At 47.0% G+C, this 21,303-nt stretch overlaps 1 protein-coding gene across 1 annotated transcript in view; it reads right to left on the reverse strand.

Annotated features, from left to right (window-relative positions):
* TTC7A (tetratricopeptide repeat domain 7A) overlaps positions 1-21,303 on the reverse strand; it is a 180,273-nt gene that overhangs the window by 107,225 nt on the left and 51,745 nt on the right. Inside the window, exon 11 of the mRNA XM_081903881.1 lies at positions 7,317-7,421. Coding sequence (XP_081760007.1) covers positions 7,317-7,421 — 105 coding nt within the window. The remainder of the gene's footprint in view (positions 1-7,316; positions 7,422-21,303) is intronic.

Here is a 21,303-nt window from a genome sequence, read left to right on the forward strand (position 1 = left end):
GACAAGGGAGAAGGAACAGCAGGTGCTATTCCCTGGCAAGCTGCCGCCCAGCTGGTATTCAGCTGGCACAACTTGTTTTGTGTTTTCCTTTTTCTTCTTCCTCAGGAGTCCAAGACCTCATGCAATAAAATCCGTACTCTGTGTGTTTGTGCCTGTGTGTGTATTAAAGAGTTTTCATCAGGAACAACTTGGCATTGCTGGGGACAAGAGCAGTGCTCCTGCCTTAGAGCAGAGGGGAAAATACTTCTATCAGCCTTTGCCAACCTGCTGCCTTCAAGATGGTCTGGACTACACCTCTTAGCAGGCTCTGCTGACTGGGGGCGATGGGTGTTGTCAGCCCTAAACATATGGAGGGCACCAGGCTGGTGACAAGGCAGATTTAGATTTTCAGAGGAAGGAGGTGTCGCTCAAAACTAAATAAATGAGAAGAGAAAATGGGGAAGGGCTTAAAATGAAACCCCAGCACTGAGGCAAGTGCTTCTAGAGGCACGGAGGTAGAAGATTTAGGGAGTCTTATGCAGGAAGGTTCATAGCTCAGTGGCAGAACAACTGCTTTGCATGCAGAAGGTTCTCCAGTTGGGCTTGGTGGCATCTCTGTCTGCTCTATATGAACCTGACTCCATCATTAAAAAACAGCCATTCCAACCTCCAAGCATATAGCTGATATACAGTGGTACCTCTGGTTGCGAACAGGATCCGTTCCGGAGCCCCGTTCACAACATGAGCAGAACGCAACCCGCATCTGCGTGTGTGCGGGTCACGATTTGCCACTTCTGCGAATGCGCATGATGTCATTTTGAGCGTCTGCGCATGTGCAAGCGGCAAAACCTGGAAGTAACCGTTTCTGGTACTTCTGGGTCGCTGTGGGACGCAACCTGAAAGGATTTAACCTGAAGGAAACAAAAGGTATGACTGTATACCATCTTACTACAATGCAGAAAACTCAGTGAGATTTTTTAAAATGTCCCCTTTAAATGAGCAAGGCCTGCCACGAAGGCCTTGTGAATTACAGGGTCTGCACTTCACAGCCTTTCTGTGGAGCTGCCGGGGGTTTTGTGAGTTTTTTTGCTATTGAAGCATCCGACTGACACTTCCGAGGCAATTTCCATGCTGCCATCAATGAGTTTCTCTGGCTGCAATCCAGCTAATGAGACCTGCCGATTGTAAGCCAGTGTAAGCATGCCTATCACTTGCTGGATCAAGAACCTCAGGCATAAATCAAATCTGCGCCCAAATGAGCATCTGAACGCACTCCCAGATGTGAATGACATTTATGTGTACTGCATTGTTTCCAGTGGAATATAAATGCTCATTGAAAGGCACATCCCCATCCACACAGTAATAGTAAAAGGAAGTGTTTATACGGTGCTTATACAGCATTTTCAAACTACTTTACGTGCATTACCATATTCATTTAATCCTTACACAACATAGGGCATGTTTGAATTGTTCAACTTTCAAATTCCGAAAATGAGGGGTGCTAAAAAGTTGTAACATGATTTGGGAATTCAAAATATATTTTGGTTAAATTAATATAATGCAGTTTTGCTTGGTAAGTAAAATGTCTGCAAACTTGTATAGAAATCATTAAAAAATGATTGTGAAGTACTTGCAGTTATATCATCATCAACATCAACATCATCATCATCAGTGCTTTTCTTCTAGAAAAAAGGTGCCGGTACTGCGTACCCTTGAGTACTCCCAGTAGTCCCAGAAAAAAGCACTTACTACTACTACTACTACTACTACTACTACTACTACTAAAAGGTAAAGGGGCCCCTGAACATTAGGTCCAGTCGTGGCCAATTCTAGGGTTGCGGCGCTCATCTCGCTTTATTGGCCGAGGGAGCCAGCGTACAGCTTCCGGGTCATGTGGCCAGTAGGACTAAGCCGTTTCTGGTGAACCAGAGCAGCGCACAGAAACGCCGTTTACCTTCCTGCCAGAGCGGTACCTATTTATCTACTTGCACTTTGACGTGCTTTTGAACTGCTATGTGCTTTTGAACTGCTTGGTTGGCAGGAGCAGGGACCGAGCAACAGGAGCTCACCCCATCGCGGGGATTCGAACCGCTGACCTTCTGATCGGCAAGTCCTAGGCTCTGTGGTTTAACCCACAGTGCCACCCACGTCCCACTACTACTACTACTACTACTACTACTACTACTACTACTACTATTACTACTATTGCTATTGAGCATTACCTGACATTTTCAGAAGGTAACATCAAAATCCTTTGGTTTTCCAAAAGCAGCCTGTGTACTTTTTCATCAAACATAGACTTACCAAGCTAAATGTTGTCCAGTTGCAATAGCGAAAGCAGGCTTGAATTCCTCTCATCCAAAAACATATTTTTTAGACCCCCTCACTGAAGAAATTTGCAAAAAAAAGTTCACCCCCTAAAATGACATGCCCAGTTACAACAACCTTGTAAAGCGGGTGGTTGTTACCACGCTCAAGTTTTAGAAGGAAGAGATGAGGCCAAGACGCCATTTGAATGGCAAAGCCCATCAACTTTGGGGTGGTCTGGTCACCTCAAATATTTTATTTGGGGCCCCTGATATGACCTCGGCCCCTAGGAGTTGACTCCTATGCCAGTGTTCCCCAACCTTGGGCCTCCAGCTGTTTTTGGACTACAATTCCCATCATCCTTGGTCTTGCTAGCGAGGGATGATGGGAGTTGTAGTCCAAAAACAGCTGGAGGCCCAAGGTTGGGGAACACTGTCCTATGCCACCAGCCATGAGGTACAGAGTATTTTACTAACTGTACCCCCTGACGCATTGGGATTTCTGGATCTCTTTGCTGCTCCCAATTAATATTCATTTCTGCTTCTTAAGCATTCTGAGATTCCGAGCACAAGGGCAGGAAAGTAAATTAAATGGCAGCTTGATTAACTTGCGAGAGAAAGTGCTCTGTGCTTTTCCAAACGTGCTGTAATTATTAAAATGATATTTATTCTAAGCAGTTAAAAAGAACGGGGGGGGGGGGGGAGAAGATATTTCTAAGTACAGCTTTCTTGAGCACAATAAACAAAGCCCAACAGCTATACTACCACACCAAAGAATAAACATTAGACAGGGAAAGAACACTGGGCTTCTCGCTTATACGCTGCGTTCTGGCTTCCTCTCTCTTTCTGTAGCTAACTGGCAATTACATTTCTAAATTTATTCCAAAACTAACAGCATATTTATAGCTTGCTGGAAATGCACAGAATAAGTCGCATTCGCAAAGCTTCCTGAAAAATGAAGTGCCTTGATATTTCCTAGCTGAGAAGTTGTTAATTTTCCATTAAACGGCCGCAACCAGGTACCTAGGTACACCTAGCTATTCACACTGCTGCCAATAGTGGAGAAATTACCCTGCCGGACTTCCACTGACGGTGATCTCATTCTAATTTTATTACTCTGCAATTTGAACGCACATAATGACTGTAATCATTGTATTTAGGAAAGAAGTCCTCCCAAGGCTCAAGTATTATACTTTGCTGATGGAAGGAGGCAGAGCTGCTGATAAATGATGGGAACCATGTAGAATTTATGAGGGCGTGCATGGTGTTTAACCGTTTCTGCTAACTTGTGCCCTGCATTATTTTACCAGCCGATGGGTATAGTCTCTCATGTTCCGTTGGCATCTACATTGGGACCTGCAATTAAATGTCGCAGAGCATGCCAAGTTCCTTACAGGGCTCCAACCAGGCTGGAACAGAAGCCTTATAGTGCTTATAAGATTTTTGGTCTGCGGACCTAGGCCTCCCCATTTGTGGCCTCCAAGACTGCTTCTGTTATGTACTGAAGTTCTCACCCTGGGCCAGCAGGGGGATACTGTAGATAGTTATGCAAATAAGGGATCGAAAGTGACGTTCAGTGATTGGATAGTTTTAGAAAGTTGTTACAGTAATGTTGTACTGGAGCTCTATATAAGCAGGCTGACTGAACCCTTCAGTTCAGTTCTGTTCTGGCCTCTGAATAAACAAGAGCTGTTTGAAGAATCGCTGTGTCGTCTGATATGTTCACCCACAACCTAACAGCTTCGGTCAAGCCACACCCACCTGCCCATATGACATCAGATATTAGGGGTGGGGGGTGAAGACACAGTTCCCTGCCGAAAGCAGGATTTGCAGGCATGTTCGGTTGATTGATTGTAAGGGGACCTCAAATGTTCTGTGCCTTTGCAAAACACTACAGTGGTTGTGTTCAGGATCCACCAAGGCGATGCAGTGGAAGAGTTTTCACAAGAGTACAGGGAAGAGAGAAGAACACGGGTTTTTTTCCCCTTTCCCACCCTCCTGAAACCTCCCACAATCTGACGCTGTAGCCTATAAATAAGTCTCCTTAAAGATATTCCCAAGCACATTCCCCCCCCCCCCCCAAGACTTAGATTCTAAATGGATGGCTACAACTCGGTCTTGAGAGAGGAAGGGAAGTGCTATGGCAGGAGCAAAACTGGTGCATTCAGGAAGGGCAGACACACACGAAATGCACATGTTGCCCATATTCTTTTAATACATCCCTCTTGCCATCTACTGTCCGGGCTGGAGTCAGACACAGGTTAGCACAAAAGTAATAAGTTCCCAGTAGTGATGTATGGAAGTGAGAGCAGGACCGTAAAGAAGGCTGATCGCCGAAGAATTGATGCTTTTGAATTATGGTGCTGGAGGAGACACTTGAGAGTCCCATGGACTGCAAGAAGATCAAACCTCTCCATTCTTAAGGAAATCAGCCCTTAGTGCTCACTGGAAGGACAGATCCTGAAGCTGAGGCTCCAATATTTTGGCCATCTCATGGGAAGAGAAAACCCCCTGGAAAAGACCCTGATGTTGGGAAAGATGGAGGGCACAAGGAGAAGGGGACGACAGAGGACGAGATGGTGGGACAGTGTTCTTGAAGCTACCAGCATGAATTTGACCAGACTGTGGGAGGCAGTGGAAGACAGGAGTGCCTGGCGTGCTCTGGTCCATGGGGTCATGAAGAGTCGGACACGACTAAACGACTAAACAACAACAACAAGTCACTAAAGCCAGTGAAGCTAACTCTTCATTTAAGTAAACCTAAATGCAGTTCAGGCCTAGTGGCTCAGCAACCCTTGCCAGTAGGTCTTGCCCCAATGACACAGTTGTGAGGACCGGAGGTCCTTGCCTTCCCACCCGTCCCTAAGGCTCCTCCTCTCCACGATTTTCCCCACTCAAAAGTCTCAAACTGTGTCTGCACACAACCAATCTCTATTCTGCTCTTTTCATTTCTCGGACACCAGAGGGAAGGGGAGCTGGTTGCAGCAGGAGGGGGCAACTCGCTGGATTCTCCAGCAGCTTCTTGGCTCCCCATCCCCTCCAGCCTCTGCTTCTGCCTCCGATTGTGGACTTCTCTCTGCCACAGTCTCTTCCTGCTCACTAAACCCTGTTGCCCCTCCAGCTTCTGACATCTCCTCCTCCTAGTCTTTTCCTTCTGACCACTCATGGTCATCCCACCAAAAATCCCCTGGCTCTGAGCCATCTTCCCCTGGGGGGGTGGGGTCTGCAGCTGCTGCCTCCCAACGCTCCTCTGCATCCAGCTAGTCCGTGACATCTGCACTGAAATTGTACCCCAAACTCTCTTATGTTTAAAAAGCAAAGTGGATGAGGCTAGAAACCCAGGAAAACTGGAGGGTGTGTGTGTCATCTGCTATAACAGGTGTCTCATTAAGCAAAGTCTATTCCTGCATGCTGCTTTTTGAAGACGCAGCTGCATGGATCCATTGCACTGAGGCCTGGGACTTGCAACTAGACCTTTTCAATGGCAGCGTCGAGACACTGGAACTCATTGCGGGGGAACTTGAATCAGAAGGCAACCGAAAACAGTTTTGTTTGAGCCTGCTTTTTACAGAGATGCTCATTGATTATTTACTGACATATCGCTGCTGCTGTTTAGTTACTGCATTCTTGCCCTTTTTGGTGCTTTGCCATCTTATATCCAATGCTGGCCCAATTTTGGATGGAAAAGAAGGCTTTGAAATTATTCTATAAAAATAAACATGTAAATACTTTGCGGAACACCACAAAGAAAAGAAACAGCCCCCCCAAAAATAAAAGAACCCACCGCCAAGAACTATAATAGCAAAATGATTCCAGAATTTTCTCCATGTTAACAGTTCAATCCTGTGCAGGTTTACCTGGAAGCAATGTCTCCTGTGTTCAATAACCCCAGGGAAACGTACACAATATTGGAACCTCAAGAACGAAAACTTTATTCTACTGTACACACAAGCATCCTTAAGTTCCTTAAGACTGCATCCATTAATCGAATTGCCAGTGCAACTGACTGAAGAACTTACTTACTGCAATATTAAAACGTAGCAAGGCGCTGCCCCCTTGCAAAGGAGCACAATGCACTTCAACACCATAAAATATTAACAATAATATTTTTAAAAACATTCTCCCTGGAAGTATTTATTTGACTGTGACAGTTGAGAAAAAGGGAGGCCTGCATGAGGCGTTTTATCACCCGCATTGTGATCCTGTAATATTTATTTCAACCCGTTAATTATTCAGTCAAATCAATTAAAAGCAAGACAATTAATCAGCCCCTGAGCTCCTGGCAACCGTCTATTTCCCTTCCCTGCAGCCTGCCACTTCTTATTTTACTTGATATTTCCAATGAACATCATCCACCGCTGACTGCAGGGCCACCTGGTGGAGATGCCACTGGTGTAAACGGCAGGCTGAGAATTTATTAAAACCCGAGCAGCTAAACAACCGGCAGATGCTTCTGCTGCCGAAGATTATCAACGTTTTTCCGAGCCGCGGCTCCTCCCAACCACCCCTGTCGCGGTGACTGGAGGGTACATCTTAACAAGGCTGACATTTTAAACACACACAGAGAGACCCTGCTGTTGTGACATTGGGAGCAAGAGAAAGGGAACCAGCTGCCAGCTGGAGAAAACCAAGCAGATGAGCTCCTAGGTACATTTAGGCAGCAATCCTGAGCCTACCTAAGGGGTGCAATGTCTGACTGTAGCGTGGAGGGGGGCTTATCCCCCTCTCTGTAAACGAAGAAGCATGCATACTGGACTGGCTGCACAGGAGGAAAACAACAACCAAGCCTTCGTATTCTGTTTGGAGGGGAATCGGATAGAGCAGGCAGTTCCCCTCTCTGAAGCAGCAGGCAACAGCACTGAGGGGACCCTTGCACCGCTTTTCAGTGCAGAGCTGTAATTTTGCAGCTGTTCAGGCTCACTCCCCGCTCCGCCTCTTCTCTCCTCCTCTCTTTGAGCCGCACTCAAACGCCGCTGCTGTCAATGCGGCACCTAATGCATTATGTAACAAGCACTGCGCCAGCTTGCTTACCCAGTGCAGAGGCCCGATGCAGACCTTGGCGGCCAGGAGAGGGACGGTGGGGTCCTCAGGACGCAGCTTCGCGCATTCTTTGAGCACCGAGACGGCGTGGGCGGACTGGGCAGAAGGAGGAAGGAAGAAGGGGAGAGGCGTTTGGTTAGTCAATGCAGCTCCCAAGTACAAGCAAACGTCACCTCTTCAATAGTTAGTGCTGACTCCGCAGAGTTAAGGCATCTGAAAGAGAAGAATCGGGGTTCCCTGGAAACCGCATCCTGTGGCTGATAACCTTGCCCCCTCCCCCCCCCACGGATCGGGGCCACTGATAGGTTGTAGTTACTGAGAAGCAAGGGGAAGGTGCTTCGCTTCTGCTCACGCTCCCACCCCACCCCTCTTATAATAATAATAAATTTTATTTATATCCCGCCCTCCCCAGCCGAAGCCGGGCTCAGAGCGGCTAACAGCAGTAAAATGATAAAACATTCTAAAATCATTTCATTATAAAATTAATTCCAATCAAATTAATGGCAACCATTGGGCTACAGGTTCTGTGAGGATTGCCAAAGGAGGGAGTCGGCTGTGCCCTGGCCAAAGGCCTAGTGGAACAGCTCTGTCTTGCAGGCCCTGCGGAAAGATCCCGCAGGGCCCTTGTCTCTTGTGACAGAGCGTTCCACCAGATCGGAGCTACAGCTGAAAAAGCCCTGGCTCTGGTTGAGGCCAGCCTAACCTTATGTCTCCATTTCACTCGCTCCACACAGCTGAACTCTAACAATGAAATGGGTTCGTTTTGCTTGGAAGGGTCATCTAGTCCAACCCCTACAATGCAGGAATCACAGCTAAAAGATCGCCGGCATATGGCCACCCAACCTCTGATTTCCTTATGCTCCACAGGGGTCTTCAGATGGGGCACTTTGGTGATTCCCCCATGCTGCTGAGCTTGGGTTGGCTTTTCGCATGGCAGGCGCTGCTGCCCCGTGGAACTCCTAGCCAATAGAAGTTTGGCGAAAGACGTCCCTGCCTGTTTCCAGGCATCTTGGAAGAACTGTGTTGTTCACAAAGGCCTTTCAGACCTGAGATCTTTTACTGACCGGCTGTCAATGATGCGCTTGACATTTTTAATTCTTCCTTACTGTAATGTTGTCTCTCTAGTTTGGATACTGCCCTGTGGCATTTTCACATTAAAGTTTGGTTTAGAAATATTTAAATGAAGAGAGTGTTCTACTTGCCAATGAGCACGGAAACTGCTCCCCAGCAAGCACCCCACTCACCCCAGAAAACTGCCCTAATATTAAGCAGTCTCTGTCTCCTGCAATCAGAATCCATTTCTGGTGCATACAGACAGCTCTTTTCAGCCAAAATTTCAGGTGCTTCTCTCTTGCTCAGCATACTGCAAGGCTGCCAACACTCCTATGCACAATTTCTGAATTTCCGTACTGCCTGCATTAAACAGAAGGAAGTACTATTCTGCGTAGGGGCCACTGGATTGGGGGAGGGGGACGACAAATGGATTTGGTATAGGAGAAAAGGTAAGTAGAGACCCCTAATTTAGGGGTCCCGTCATGAATGGTGGGAGATACTGGGAAGATAAAAAGCAAGTGATTCGTCACACTGGCCACATACCCCACAACATTCCTCAGATGAAAATAGGGACGTTTCTCACACAAACACACTCATACAACTGACCCTCCTCGCCCCCCCATTTGTGTTCCTCCCCAGCAGAGCATATCCACCAGAACAATGCAACACGACACAACACACATATCCTCCACCATCCTGAAAAAAAACCCTTAATCCTGCTTTTATTTAATTCTTTGATAGATTTACAAAAAGGAAAACACACACCAATAAATACATTTTAGAAAGAAGCAAGATTAGACACGGACACACAAAACATTTTTTTTAAAAAAATCAAGGCTCCTTGTGCTCTGCTCTGCCCCTTTCTTTCTTCCTACCCGGGAGGGGGAGCTGCCCTCTGCCTGCCCCTCGGAGCCAGCACGTCCCAAAGGGCTGACCCTTGGCAGCCACAGTGTCTCCTCCTCCTTGCCGACTCTCCAACAGCCGATGTCCTTTATTTTGCCTGACCTGTCCCATATTTCGCCCAACCAAAGTTGGCGACCCTAGTCACTTTGCACACATTCCCACGAGAGGGTCCTGGCAGGCTAGGGCAAGCCAGCAGTGCAACAAGTGTCTCTCTCTCCAGGACTAAAAGAGGAGAGAGGAGGGGAGACGGGCGGAATAAATCCCTTCTCATTTATGCCCGCGAGTCTGTCAGCCCTGACTTTTCCAGCATTGATGAAATGATGGGTTCGTAATTGAAAAGCAGCACAGTTAATCAGCAAGGCAATCTTTAATCCCTCGACAGTGAAGTACAGTAAAGAGTACATAGCGGACGTTGCAATAAAAGACTACACGGTGGAAAGGGCCCGTTGCCAAATGGAGCTCAGCAAAGTGTCTAACGCGGCTCTGAAAAACAAGAAATTCTGACCTTTCCCATCAAATGTTAGAAACGATCGCTTTGCAGACCTGCCAGCATGCCATGGAACAGGACCGTCTTAACCATAGGTGCCAGGGGTGTGGGGCACCCGGGCGCCAGGCTCTCAGGGGCACCAGGCCGAGAGTCTGGGGCCCGAGAGTTGGAGACCGGGGAAGAGCCTGCCCATCGGTTGGAGCGCCGCGGCGGGCTCTTCTGCTGTGGGCTGCGAGTTCGAGGGCAAGCGAGACAGCGAGGCACTGAGGTGGCTGGCCAGCTCTGCCTTCCTGCGTGCCTGGGATTGGTTTTGGGCCATGGAGAGGCCTGCCCATAGAATCATAGAGTTGGAAGAGACCACAAGGGCCATCGAGTCCAACCCCCTGCCAAGCAGGAAACACCATCAGAGCACTCCAGGGCCCAGTGCATGCAGCCATTGCATGGTGCCTTGGGCTGGTTTGTGGCGCCGGGCTCCTTATGTTTCCTGTTATCTTTTCCTGTGCAGAGATAAGCGTGGTGTCAGCTCCCTAAAAAAAGGGGTTCCCCAAAGGATCTTTGCACCCTGGCTGTGCTGGTCCCGAGAGTTAACCGTGCGGCGAGGTCCAAGTCCAGTCCGAGGTCGAGGGTGCGGTATGGAGGCTGTCCGTCAAAGCTGAAGCTGGGTCCAAGGCAGGGAGTCGGGTGAGGTCAGGAACTCGGGCATAAGAGCAGGACAGGGTGCAGGCAGGAACAGGTTACCAACTATGTTGCTCCCGCAACCTGGGACTGGGGCTGACTGGCTTTTATCTGCCCCGAGGCATAGGATGGCCCCGGTCCACAGGTGACTCGCCTCTCCTGGCCTGGAGGCGAGCACTCCTCCTGCGGGAACTTAGTTCCCTCCACCTCTCTGCCCTGAGCCTCTGCAGCTCAGGAGAGGCTGGAGGGTTACCGGACCCAGAGGCAACCTCAGCCTTCCCTGATGGGGCTGAGAGTGGAGCACCTTCAGGCAATGGGCCCTCCATCACCTCAGGAGCCAAAGCAGACTCAGCTAGTGCCTGCATATGAGGATCCAGCACAGGTGAGGACCCTTCAGGCCTCACCTCAGCTGGTTCTGGAGGCGGGGACTCCTGTGCAGGCTGGGATTTCTCAGGTTCAGCCTCTGAGTCCGAATCCCAGGCCATCACACTAGCGCTGCATATGCTTAAGACGGCCCTGCCATGGGAAAATGTTCACATTGTTCACAAACAAGCAAAACATTTATTATGCTGATGGGTTGTGTGTGTGTGTGTGTCTACATGCGCGCACACACCAGCAGAGATGGAAGATCCTATATACTGGGGAAGGAATTTGACAACATGCACTCACACAGCCAGGCCTCATCTGCATTATACATTTAAAACAATATTAAACAGCGATGGCTTCCTTCCAAAGAATTCTTGGAATTGAGGTTTGTAAAGGGTCCTGAGAGTTGTTAGGAGACCCCTGCTCTGCTCACAGAGCTACAATTCTCAGAGTAGTTTAACAGCCAGTCCCTCTTCCAGGGAACCCTTGGGAACTGGGATGGATAGATAGATAAGTGATGATGCTTAAAGATATGTTCAGTTCTCCTGGAGGTTTGCCACTAAATGTCAGAACGTCCCGAAATTTCCCACAGGATGCCAGCAATTTATTACTGGACATTTCCAGCATTAATGAGTTCATAATACCTGCCAAATACAACGCAAGGTCTATTAAAGATAAATAGTGTTCATTGACTCCCTAACATGCTCACTGTGATGCTATGAGAGATCATCTTGGCTGTGACACCTAGAAGACCTGCTCTCTGCCTTGCAGGCCGTTCCATCTTGCCTGGAAAGGCTGGGCCCTGACTGACTCCAGCTGCAAAATCTGGGGCTGCTGAACAGACTCGGGCTGGGCTATTATTAGGGTGTGTTGAATTTTTCAACTTTCAAAAATGAGGGGTGTTAAAAAGTTTATAACATGATTTGGGAATTTTAAAATATATTTCGGTTAAATTAATATAATTAAAAAATATTACCAAGTACTTGCAGTTATGCTATGTTGTTGCACTACCTGACATCTTCAGAAGGTAAAATTAAAATTCTTTAGTTTCCAAAAGCAGCCTATGTGCTTCGTCATCAAATGAAGACTTACCAAGCTAAATGTCCAATCACGAAAATAATAGTGGACTTGAGTTCCTCACACCCAAAAACATATTTTTAGGACCCCTCCCTGAAGAAATTTAGTTCCACCCCCTAAAAATGACATGACCTACAGTGGGCTATTGTTCAGAGGGAGTTGTTGGGTGGGGGTTGTTGCTGTTATTGATATGATTTGTGTGGAAATGGTTCAGTCTGGCCGTGCATTTTTTTATGCTTTATTTATTGTCTATCACTATTTTTGTTATGTTTTAATTATGTATTGTTTTCCTATATTGTTTTCACCTATCCATTCTGAAGGAAATCAGCCCTGAGTGCTCACTGGAAGGACAGATCGTGAAGCTGAGGCTCCAATACTTTGGCCACCTCATGAGAAGAGAAGACTCCCTGGAAAAGGCCCTGATGTTGGGAAAGATGGAGGGCACAAGGAGAAGGGGACGACAGAGGACGAGATGGTTGGACAGTGTTCTCGAAGCTACCAGCATGAGCTTGACCAAACTGCGGGAGGCAGTGGAAGACAGGAGTGCCTGGCTTGCTCTGGGTCCATGGGGTCATGAAGAGTCGGACATGACTAAACGACTAAACAACAACAACAATGTATTGTTTTCATGTTGTAAGGCACTTTGAGCATAGTTTGAAGTGCGGAAAGGCGGCATGCAAATAAAATTATGTATGCCTTTATGCATGTGTACTCATGCTAGAGTTGAAATTTAGTGTGCCTGTTAAATCCAACTTTCAAAACATCAGAGAAGTCAAGCCACATATAGGATAAAATATAGTGGTGCAGCAGTTTGCCTTGAATTGGGGGGAAGACAACAACAGTGCTAGCAAAAGTAGAAATTATCTGAGGGGCTGCCATGTAGAAGATGGAGCAGACTTGTTCGCCATTGCTCCAGAACACATGACTAGATCCAATAGGAGAAGGGTAGGAGCTGTTGGACAGTGGAACAGACTACCTCATGAGATTGTGGATTCTCCTTTGCTAGCGATGCTTAAACAGAGGCTAGGCGATCATCTGGGATGATTTAGCTGAGTGCTGAGAATTGAGCATTGAGCACTGAGTAGATGACCTAGATCCCCTCCAACTTCATGATATATATGATTACAGAGGAATATATAGAGACAGGTAGATCTTGAGTACAAACGACATCCCATAAGAGATGATATGGAACTCCGGGTCTGCATCCTCAGACTGGGGGAGGGAGGAGATATTTAGCAGCAGTCGTGAGCATCTCTGTGCGTACCAAATTCCAGTTGTATTTTCCAGCGCATGTACTCGTGCAACACATGCACATGTGCTACTGTGTAGTGTGCACAAGAATGAGAGAATGAATGATCACACATATTAGAGTAATAGTGGATTCCGCAGCGTCTGTGTAGGGTCTAAATAATCAGATAATTAAAATGTTAGTATTCCTCAGTCAGGCTGTGGGTGGAAAGTGCATTGTTTGCAAGATCCACTGCAAGATAGTAATAATTAGACTTATTAGTGATGCGACTTTAAACTGGGGGAGAATTTCAATACAGTAGTACCTCAGTTTACATACGCTTCAAGTTACATACGCTTCAGGTTACAGACTCCGCTAACCCAGAAATAGTGCTTCAGGTTAAGAACTTTGCTTCAGGATGAGAACAGAAATCATGTTCCGGCGGCCCGGTGGCAGCAGAAGACCCCATTTAGCTAAAGTGGTGCATCAATGCATAGGATGGCCGTCCCGCGCAAGTCAAACGTGAAGCAGACTTCGGTTTCTCAGTTCTGGACGGCAACACCTGCTGTTCACCCATTACAGTACAGCCAAGTTGTTCCCCGCACATCCATTTAAAAAGAAAAACAGTGGTGCCCCGCAAGACGAATGCCTCGCAAGACGGAAAACCCGCTAGACGAAAGGGTTTTCCGTTTTGGAGGTGCTTCGCAAAACAAATTTCCTATGGGCTTGCTTCGCAAGACGAAAATGCCTTGCGAGTTCCTGCGGGGTTTTTTTCCTCCCCCCCTTTTTTCCCAAGCCGCTAAGCCGCTTAACAGCTGATCCGCTAATGGGCTTGCTTCGCAAGACGAAAAAACCGCAAGACGAAGAGACTCGCGGAACGGATTCTTTTCGTCATACGAGGCACCACTGAAAATGCTCACATTTTGGCAAGCTACAGTGTGCAGAGAGCTGTCTCTTTCATGCTTCTGACAATGGCCTTAAGAACCCCCCTGCTGGATCACCAGATCAAAGGCTTGTCCAGTCCAGCATCCTCTTTCTCAGAGTGGCCAATCAGATGCCTCTGGGAAGTCCACAAAAAGGACATGAGGGCAGCAGTTTCCTCCTGCTCTTGTTCCCCAGCGAATGATAGTCAGAAGCCTCTTAGTTACTCTGTAAACCATCAAGGTCAGTAATCATTGTTCTTAAGGGTTTGGAGGGCAGGACGAGAACTAATATCTGAAAATTGCAGGGAAGCAAATTTCAGCTAAGCATTAAGAGACATTTCCTAATGATAGAAGCTTTTTTGACAACAAAACAGACTGCCTTTGGAGACGGCTGGCTCTCCTTCGCTGGAGCTGTTTAAGCAGGAGGTGAATATGAGTTCTGCCAGGGATGTATGAGTTGCATTCTGCATTGCAGGTCCTGCACTGAGCAGTAATTCAGATTTGATGGTCCCTTCCATCACTGATTAAAAAAACTGATATTTAAAATGATCTATTAATAATGCATTAGCTTAAAGAGTTAACTGCATTGCTAATGAAGCATATTGAAGTAATATAGGGATGACAAAATGACTGAAAATAAACCAATTTGATCAAGCAGGGATATTGAATTTATGATATGAATGACACAGAATAAATAGAAGTCAAATTATTAATGAATTTAAGAAATTGATGGCTTTCATTGCATGGATTAATGATAACTTAATTCCTATAAATTAATTCCAATGTAAAACACACACACACACACACACACACACAATAGATGGAGTCACAGAAGAACCATCCAAGCTTTATCTGGGGGGGGGAACTGCACCCAGAAAAACAAAAAACACAGAGCAGAAGGATGAGGTGTGTTCCCTTCCTGACATATTTGGGGAAATTTTAGCTACCAAACTTAAAGCTGTGGATGAAAAAATGAAAAAAAGAAAAGAAAATGTGGTCAATATCTAGCATGCACAAACATAAAGTTGATTTCAAGTCAGTTTGGCACATACAGTGGTACCTCGGGTTACATACGCTTCAGGTTACAGACTCCACTAACCCAGAAATAGTACCTCGGGTTAAGAACTTTGCTTCAGTATGAAAACAGAAATCGTGCTCTGGCGGTGTGGCGGCAGCGGGAGGCCCCATTAGCTAAAGTGGTGCTTCAGGTTAAGAACAGTTTCAGGTTAAGAACGGACCTCCAGAACGAATTAAGTATGTAACCAGAGGTACCACTGTACAGAGAAATGAGGACAATAATGGGAAGGGATTACCTAATCTGATTCTAAAATATACAATTAAGCAGCTTCCAGAAGAAACCGTATAGAAATTGGATTGCAGCAACTGGGAACGTACTGATTTCAAAAAGTTCTTCTTCTTCTTTTTTACAAGCATACATACTGAGCAGAAGACAAGCCGTCTTTCAAACAGAGCTAGTCTTTCAAAGCAGGGCAAGCCTCCCCCAGAGCAAACAATATTCCCTTCGGACTGCTGAGGCCACTGCAAAATGCAGGTTTCTCTGTCTCCCCTGGGCAAATCCAAATGGAGTGAATACACATGATAAAGATGTTGCCATACATGCACCGCTCCTTGCAGTCTCAGATTCTAGTTCTCTTCATCTGGTGCAATTTGGTGCCTAGATTCGGCTAATATTATACACTTGCCGCCCCATGTGGCAGCTGGGAGCTGGTGTTGCAAGGATGGGAGAGACTGCCAGCCAGTATGTTTCCAATCCTTGTCATTAAAGCAATTGCCTAGGATTAGAGAGATTATATAATCTAGTGTAAACCCACTCCCCAGAGTCTATGACGACGACCCAATATCCCACATTTGCCGTCCAAGCCGCTGGCTGCGATCCAAGCACAGCGGCGATATAGCTTTAGCCGGCTCGTTCTGGTTTTGATGAATTTTCAGGAATCTTTGGAAATTTCCATGTGCTTAGAGGCACAAATCTCTCTCTATCTCCCTCTCCCCACTACATGCCCTCTTGCCCCTCCTCTCCCGGCAGAGAAATCGACCCACCGAGTGTCCTCTAGCTGGCTGACCTTTGTAACGAAATCTTGAACCGCTACAATCTTTTTAACTTCCTTTCTTTGCTTGTGCTATTTAAGGAGCCGGCGAAGGCCCCTGCATCTCCCAAGGCTCCCGGCTGCAAGGAAAGACAAATCTACGGCTGCTGCCTTCTTTCTTTTTTAAAGTGCGTTACTTAGCAACCGGGCTAAGCTTTTGAAAGGAAAGCAGCCAGAAGGAGCATCCCAAACCATTCCATCCCTTTGCCGCTGCAGAATTTTATACACGGGATATATTTATACAGTTTCCCCTAACTTTCTAAAAGGCTTTCTGCCACCCTTGCAAGCTGCCAGGTCAAACTTTGAAACTGGCCTTTGGGAGGGTGGGGTTCCGGTCATGGCTGACTTTTGGAGCATTTGCATATTGGATACAAGGTCTATTTATATTTCCATCTGAGAAATGTTGGAGGGTATGGAAATAGGTAAAGGTAAAGGGACCGCTGACCGTTAGGTCCAGTCATGACCGACTCTGGGGGTGCGGCACTCATCTCGCTTTATTGGCCGAGGGAGCCAGCGTACAGCTTCCGGGTCATGTGGCCAGCATGACTAAGCTGCTTCTGGCGAATCAGAGCAGTGCACGGAAACGTTGTTAACCTTCCCGCCAGAGCGGTACCTATTTATCTACTTGCACTTTGACATGCTTTCGAACTGCTAGGTTGGCAGGAGCAGGGACCGAAGAATGGGAGCTCTCTCCGTTGCGGGGATTCGAACCGCCAACCTTCTGATCAGCAAGTCCTAGGCTCTGTGGTTTAACCCACAGCGCCACCCGCGTCCCTTGGGTATGGAACAGGTTTTCCCTATTTTCATCTGAGAAATGTTGGCGGGCATGACATCGGCCTCCTTTTGTCCCAAAGAGCTCACAGAAGTGTGTTTATTCCTTTCTCTGTCCCTCCCCTCACCTGCACCTGTGACAGAACTTTGCTTTTTCCATTACATTTACAAATCGCCCTTTCTCCACATGGAGAACGATAAAACGACAAAAACGATAGAACGACAAAACACAGCAGCGTTTGGCCGAGACACAGGGCTAAGCAGGGCTTGACAGGTCCCATCATCCAGACCTTGGCCTCATTCACATTGAATGAATTTTATTATTTTGGTCACAGACCAGTTCCAGTCCACATACAATATCAAGGAAGTCATAAAACACGACAGGGATACAATTGAATTTGCAATTAGGTATATAACAGGGACAATACAGATATAGCAACAGTTAAAAAAATATATAAATTAAAACTTATTCACTAACATATAACCTAAAATTATCATTTAAGGCCTTAATCATTATGATAGCACAGCTTGTTCCCTAGGTTTTATGGCAATCGCACAGAATTTGGCTACCCTTAACATGATCTCAGGATCCTTGTCATTGGAGACCAGCGTGATTCCTGGGGGCCTGGAATCGTAAAGGCTGGTGTAGGAATCACCCCACTTCTACAACTTGCCAAAACACTCTCTGACATCGTTAAAATTGATGGTACAAGCCCCGCCAGAGTACTGTATTTGCCAGCTGGAGTGCTGGAGCCTCATTCACATTTGTAGAATCATAGAGTTGTAGAGTCGGAAGGGACACCAAGGGTCATCTAGTCCAACCCCCCGCAATGTAGGAATCTTTTGCCCAACATGGGGCTCGAACCCATGACCCCATAATTAAGAGTCTCGTGCTCTACCAACTGAGCTATCTTGCAGTGTCTTGCTTTAAAACAGGGGCACTGATCCTTATCCTCTCCCACGCACGACGTCCATCAGTTTCTTGCTCTGGGCACCAGTACTGCCCCTTTCCCCAAAACAGAAACAGAAACAAGTAGATGAAGCAACAGACTGAAGTGAGGCAAGACACAAGGCGGTCCAGCACCTGTCATGACATGGAGTAGTGGCTAGGACAGGAAGGCACGTGTCAGCCAGGAGTTCCAGTGTGGTGTAGTGGTTAAGAGCGGTGGACTCGTAATCTGGGGAACCGGGTTCGCTTCCCCGCTCCTCCACATGCAGCTTCTGGGTGACCTTGGGCCAGTCACACTTCTCTGAAGTCTCTCAGCCTCACTCACCTCACAGAGTGTTTGTTGTGGGGGAGGAAGGGAAAGGAGAATGTTAGCCGCTTTGAAACTCCTTCGGGTAGTGATTAAGTGGGATATCAAATCCAAACTCCCCTTCTTCTTCTTCTTCTTCTTCTTCTTCTTCTTCTTCTTCTTCTTCTTCTTCTTCTTCTTCTTCCTTGTGCCAGAGACTCCAGAACACCAGAGGCAGATTCTTCTGAGGGATTATCCCCTCCACAACAGGGACATCACATTCCCCAGCGCCTGCTTGGCCAGTGCAGGCCACACATAAGGCAGGAGAGGTGCCAAAACAGAGGAATACCCTGTTAAGGTTTCCTCCACAATTCAGGGGACGTTAGCCCAAGAGGGACAGAAAGCCTCATATGCTCTCCAGACCTTCTACAAAAAGTCGATGACATACGTTGCGGTCCAAAGGCCTGCAAGCTTGGCTGACCCTGCTTGCTACTTGACCAATGCCCCCCTGGCATGTTTATTGTGGACGAGGAGGAGGGAGAAGGAGAGGTCTGGTCAGGGCGGCAGAGGACGCCAAGCAGTGGCAGCCCCACACTATGCTAGACTGGCAGGTGGTAGCTGAGGGGGACCACCAGCGAGAGGGAATGAAGGAGAGGGGGAGGGATAGAAGGAAAGGAGAGGTTGCTCCTTCTCCCTTTTTTCTACTGTCACTTCTCACCCGAGTTGGGGCTTCTCACCCGAGTTGGGGATATAAACCCAGTGCTGGGCCTAGTGCTCTATATCACAACACCAGACTGGCATGAGAGCCACTTAAAATGTCAAACAGTCACCCGGGTTAACAACCATCTCTGAATATCAATGCACTTGGCACACCGTTTATTAAACAGCAAGGGAGCACCTTGCCTCTGCACATCGCAGACCTTTTCCTTTTTAAAAGAAAAAAAAGGGAAGGAGATGAAAGCCCAACGAAAATGGTGATAACGGATTGCAGAGAAGCCTCGCTGTACTTTCCCTGCCCGACGCTCTGCCAAAATTTACAGCGGCACAGCAAACATCAGCTGGGAGCCGTTTGATTCTCTCGCCCACGCAGAGGCTCAGAGTAACCAAGGCATCGGCGAGAGCAGAGCAGCTCTTTGCAAAGCCTCCCCTTCACTCCTTGCCGTGCCCAGAAAATATCTCAAGCATCAATTAAGGGAGGCAGAACGGCTGTCTCCTTTGCCCGTGGGCCTGCGTTCGCACACAGCCAAAAAGAATCAGAATTAGAGCCTCTTACAGAAGATCAGATCTTGTGTTCTCGCTGTCAGTTGCTCCAGAATAACTACACATGGGGAGAGCCCTGGTGGATCAGACCCCAGGTCCATTGCTTCCAGCATCCTGTTCCTCTCACTGGCCAACTAGATGCCATCAGCAAAACAACAGACCATTCCAGCTATTGTTCCCCAGAGGCTGGTAATTCAGAGACACAGTGTCCCTGGCCCTAGAGGAACCATGTAGCCATCGTAACTGGAAGACATTAGTAGCCTCATCCTCCTAAAATTTGACTAGTCCCCTTTTGAAGTCATCTAAGATGGTAGCCAGCCTTTTCCTCACTTCATTTAAAGCACACCGCTTTCCCCCAAAGAATCCTGGGAACTGTAGTTTGCTGCGGATGCTGAGAGTTGCCAGGGTACAACAGATGCTACAATCCCCAGAGCTAGGGATTTAACAATCAACCCCTTTCCCCAAGGAAACTCTGTTTTGAAGCACAGAAGGAGTGATTCACACCACTAAGATACGAGTGATCCATGTTTATAGGCAGGCAAAAACAGCATAGCATGTATGCATCCCTATTAATTATACACGTCAACATATCCCCTTCAGACCCTGTTTCCTGTCTCCGAGATCGACTGGCAGTTCTTCCATTTGCGCTAGAGACCAAAGGCCTGCTTCTGATTGGCACCAGCGACCCTCACGTGGCCTTGCAAGAGAAACATCTTCACACAATTCTTACTCAGGAACCTCTGAGCCTGGTTTAAGTGCCCCCGCCACTTTTGTTCCCCATGTTTGCATCCTGTGTGGAAAGCTAAGTATAAGGGAGTTGGGGTTGGAGGAAAACTAGCCACTCTCCATCCTTGTTTCCCAACTACCCTCCTGCCTAAAAACTTGACAGCCCTTATGGAGAGCTAGAATTTGGACAGATCTGATGCAGCTACCCTATCCGGTCTGGCTCTAGTCTGTGATGGGATGGGAAGCTGCTGAGGAGCCCCTGTGTGTGCCACCTGGACTTCTATCACAACAATTAGAAAAGCCAAGAGATTTTTTGTTAAAGGTAAAGGTAAAGGGGACCCTTGACCGTTAGATCCAGTCAGGAACGACTCTGGGGTTGCGGCGCTCATCTCACTTTATTGGCCGAGGGAGCCAGCATACAACTTCCGGGTCATGTGGCCAGCATGACTAAGCCGCTTCTGGCGAATAAGAGCAGTGCACAGAAAAGCCGTTTATCTTTCTGCCGGAGCGGTACTTATTTATCTACTTGCACTGGTGTGCTTTCAAACTGCTAGGTTGGCAGGAGCAGGGACTGAGCAATGGGAGCTCACCCTGTCGCAGGGATTCGAACCGCCAACCTTCTGATCAGCAAGCCCTAGGCTCTGTGGTTTAACCCACAGCGCCACCTGCGTCCCTTATATTTTTTGTTAATATTGGTTATAAATAATTGGCCATCACTAAAATAGATTAAGAATTGATGACAAGAGAGATTAAGAGAAACAAATTTGCAGGAGAATTAATTTACTGTATTTAAGTAAGTGGTTATAGATTTGGAAATAAGATGATAATTTGCTTGACAAAAATCTATTAATGATGTAAATGGGAGCGGGAGACGTGAGGAAGTTCAAGGAAATTACGAAATTTTGTTAAAACAAAGCAATAATGTTTATTATCATTGTATTCTTTTTTCTAAAAACTCTAATAAATATTTATAAAAAAAAAAAATATATTTTTTGTTAATAGTTATCAATTCATTAGCTCACCTGCAAACTATATTCAGCACATTTCATGATACGTGCTGTTCATAGTGGGGGGAAACTGTATACCTAGAACAGGGGGGCAACCCGTTTTCTGTCAAGGGCTACATTCCTTCAGGAGTAATGTGGGGGGCATGGCGCACATTGTGT

The sequence above is a fragment of the Podarcis melisellensis genome, assembly GCF_964234715.1.
Source record: "Podarcis melisellensis genome assembly, chromosome: 3".
Classification (NCBI taxonomy): domain Eukaryota; kingdom Metazoa; phylum Chordata; class Lepidosauria; order Squamata; family Lacertidae; genus Podarcis; species Podarcis melisellensis.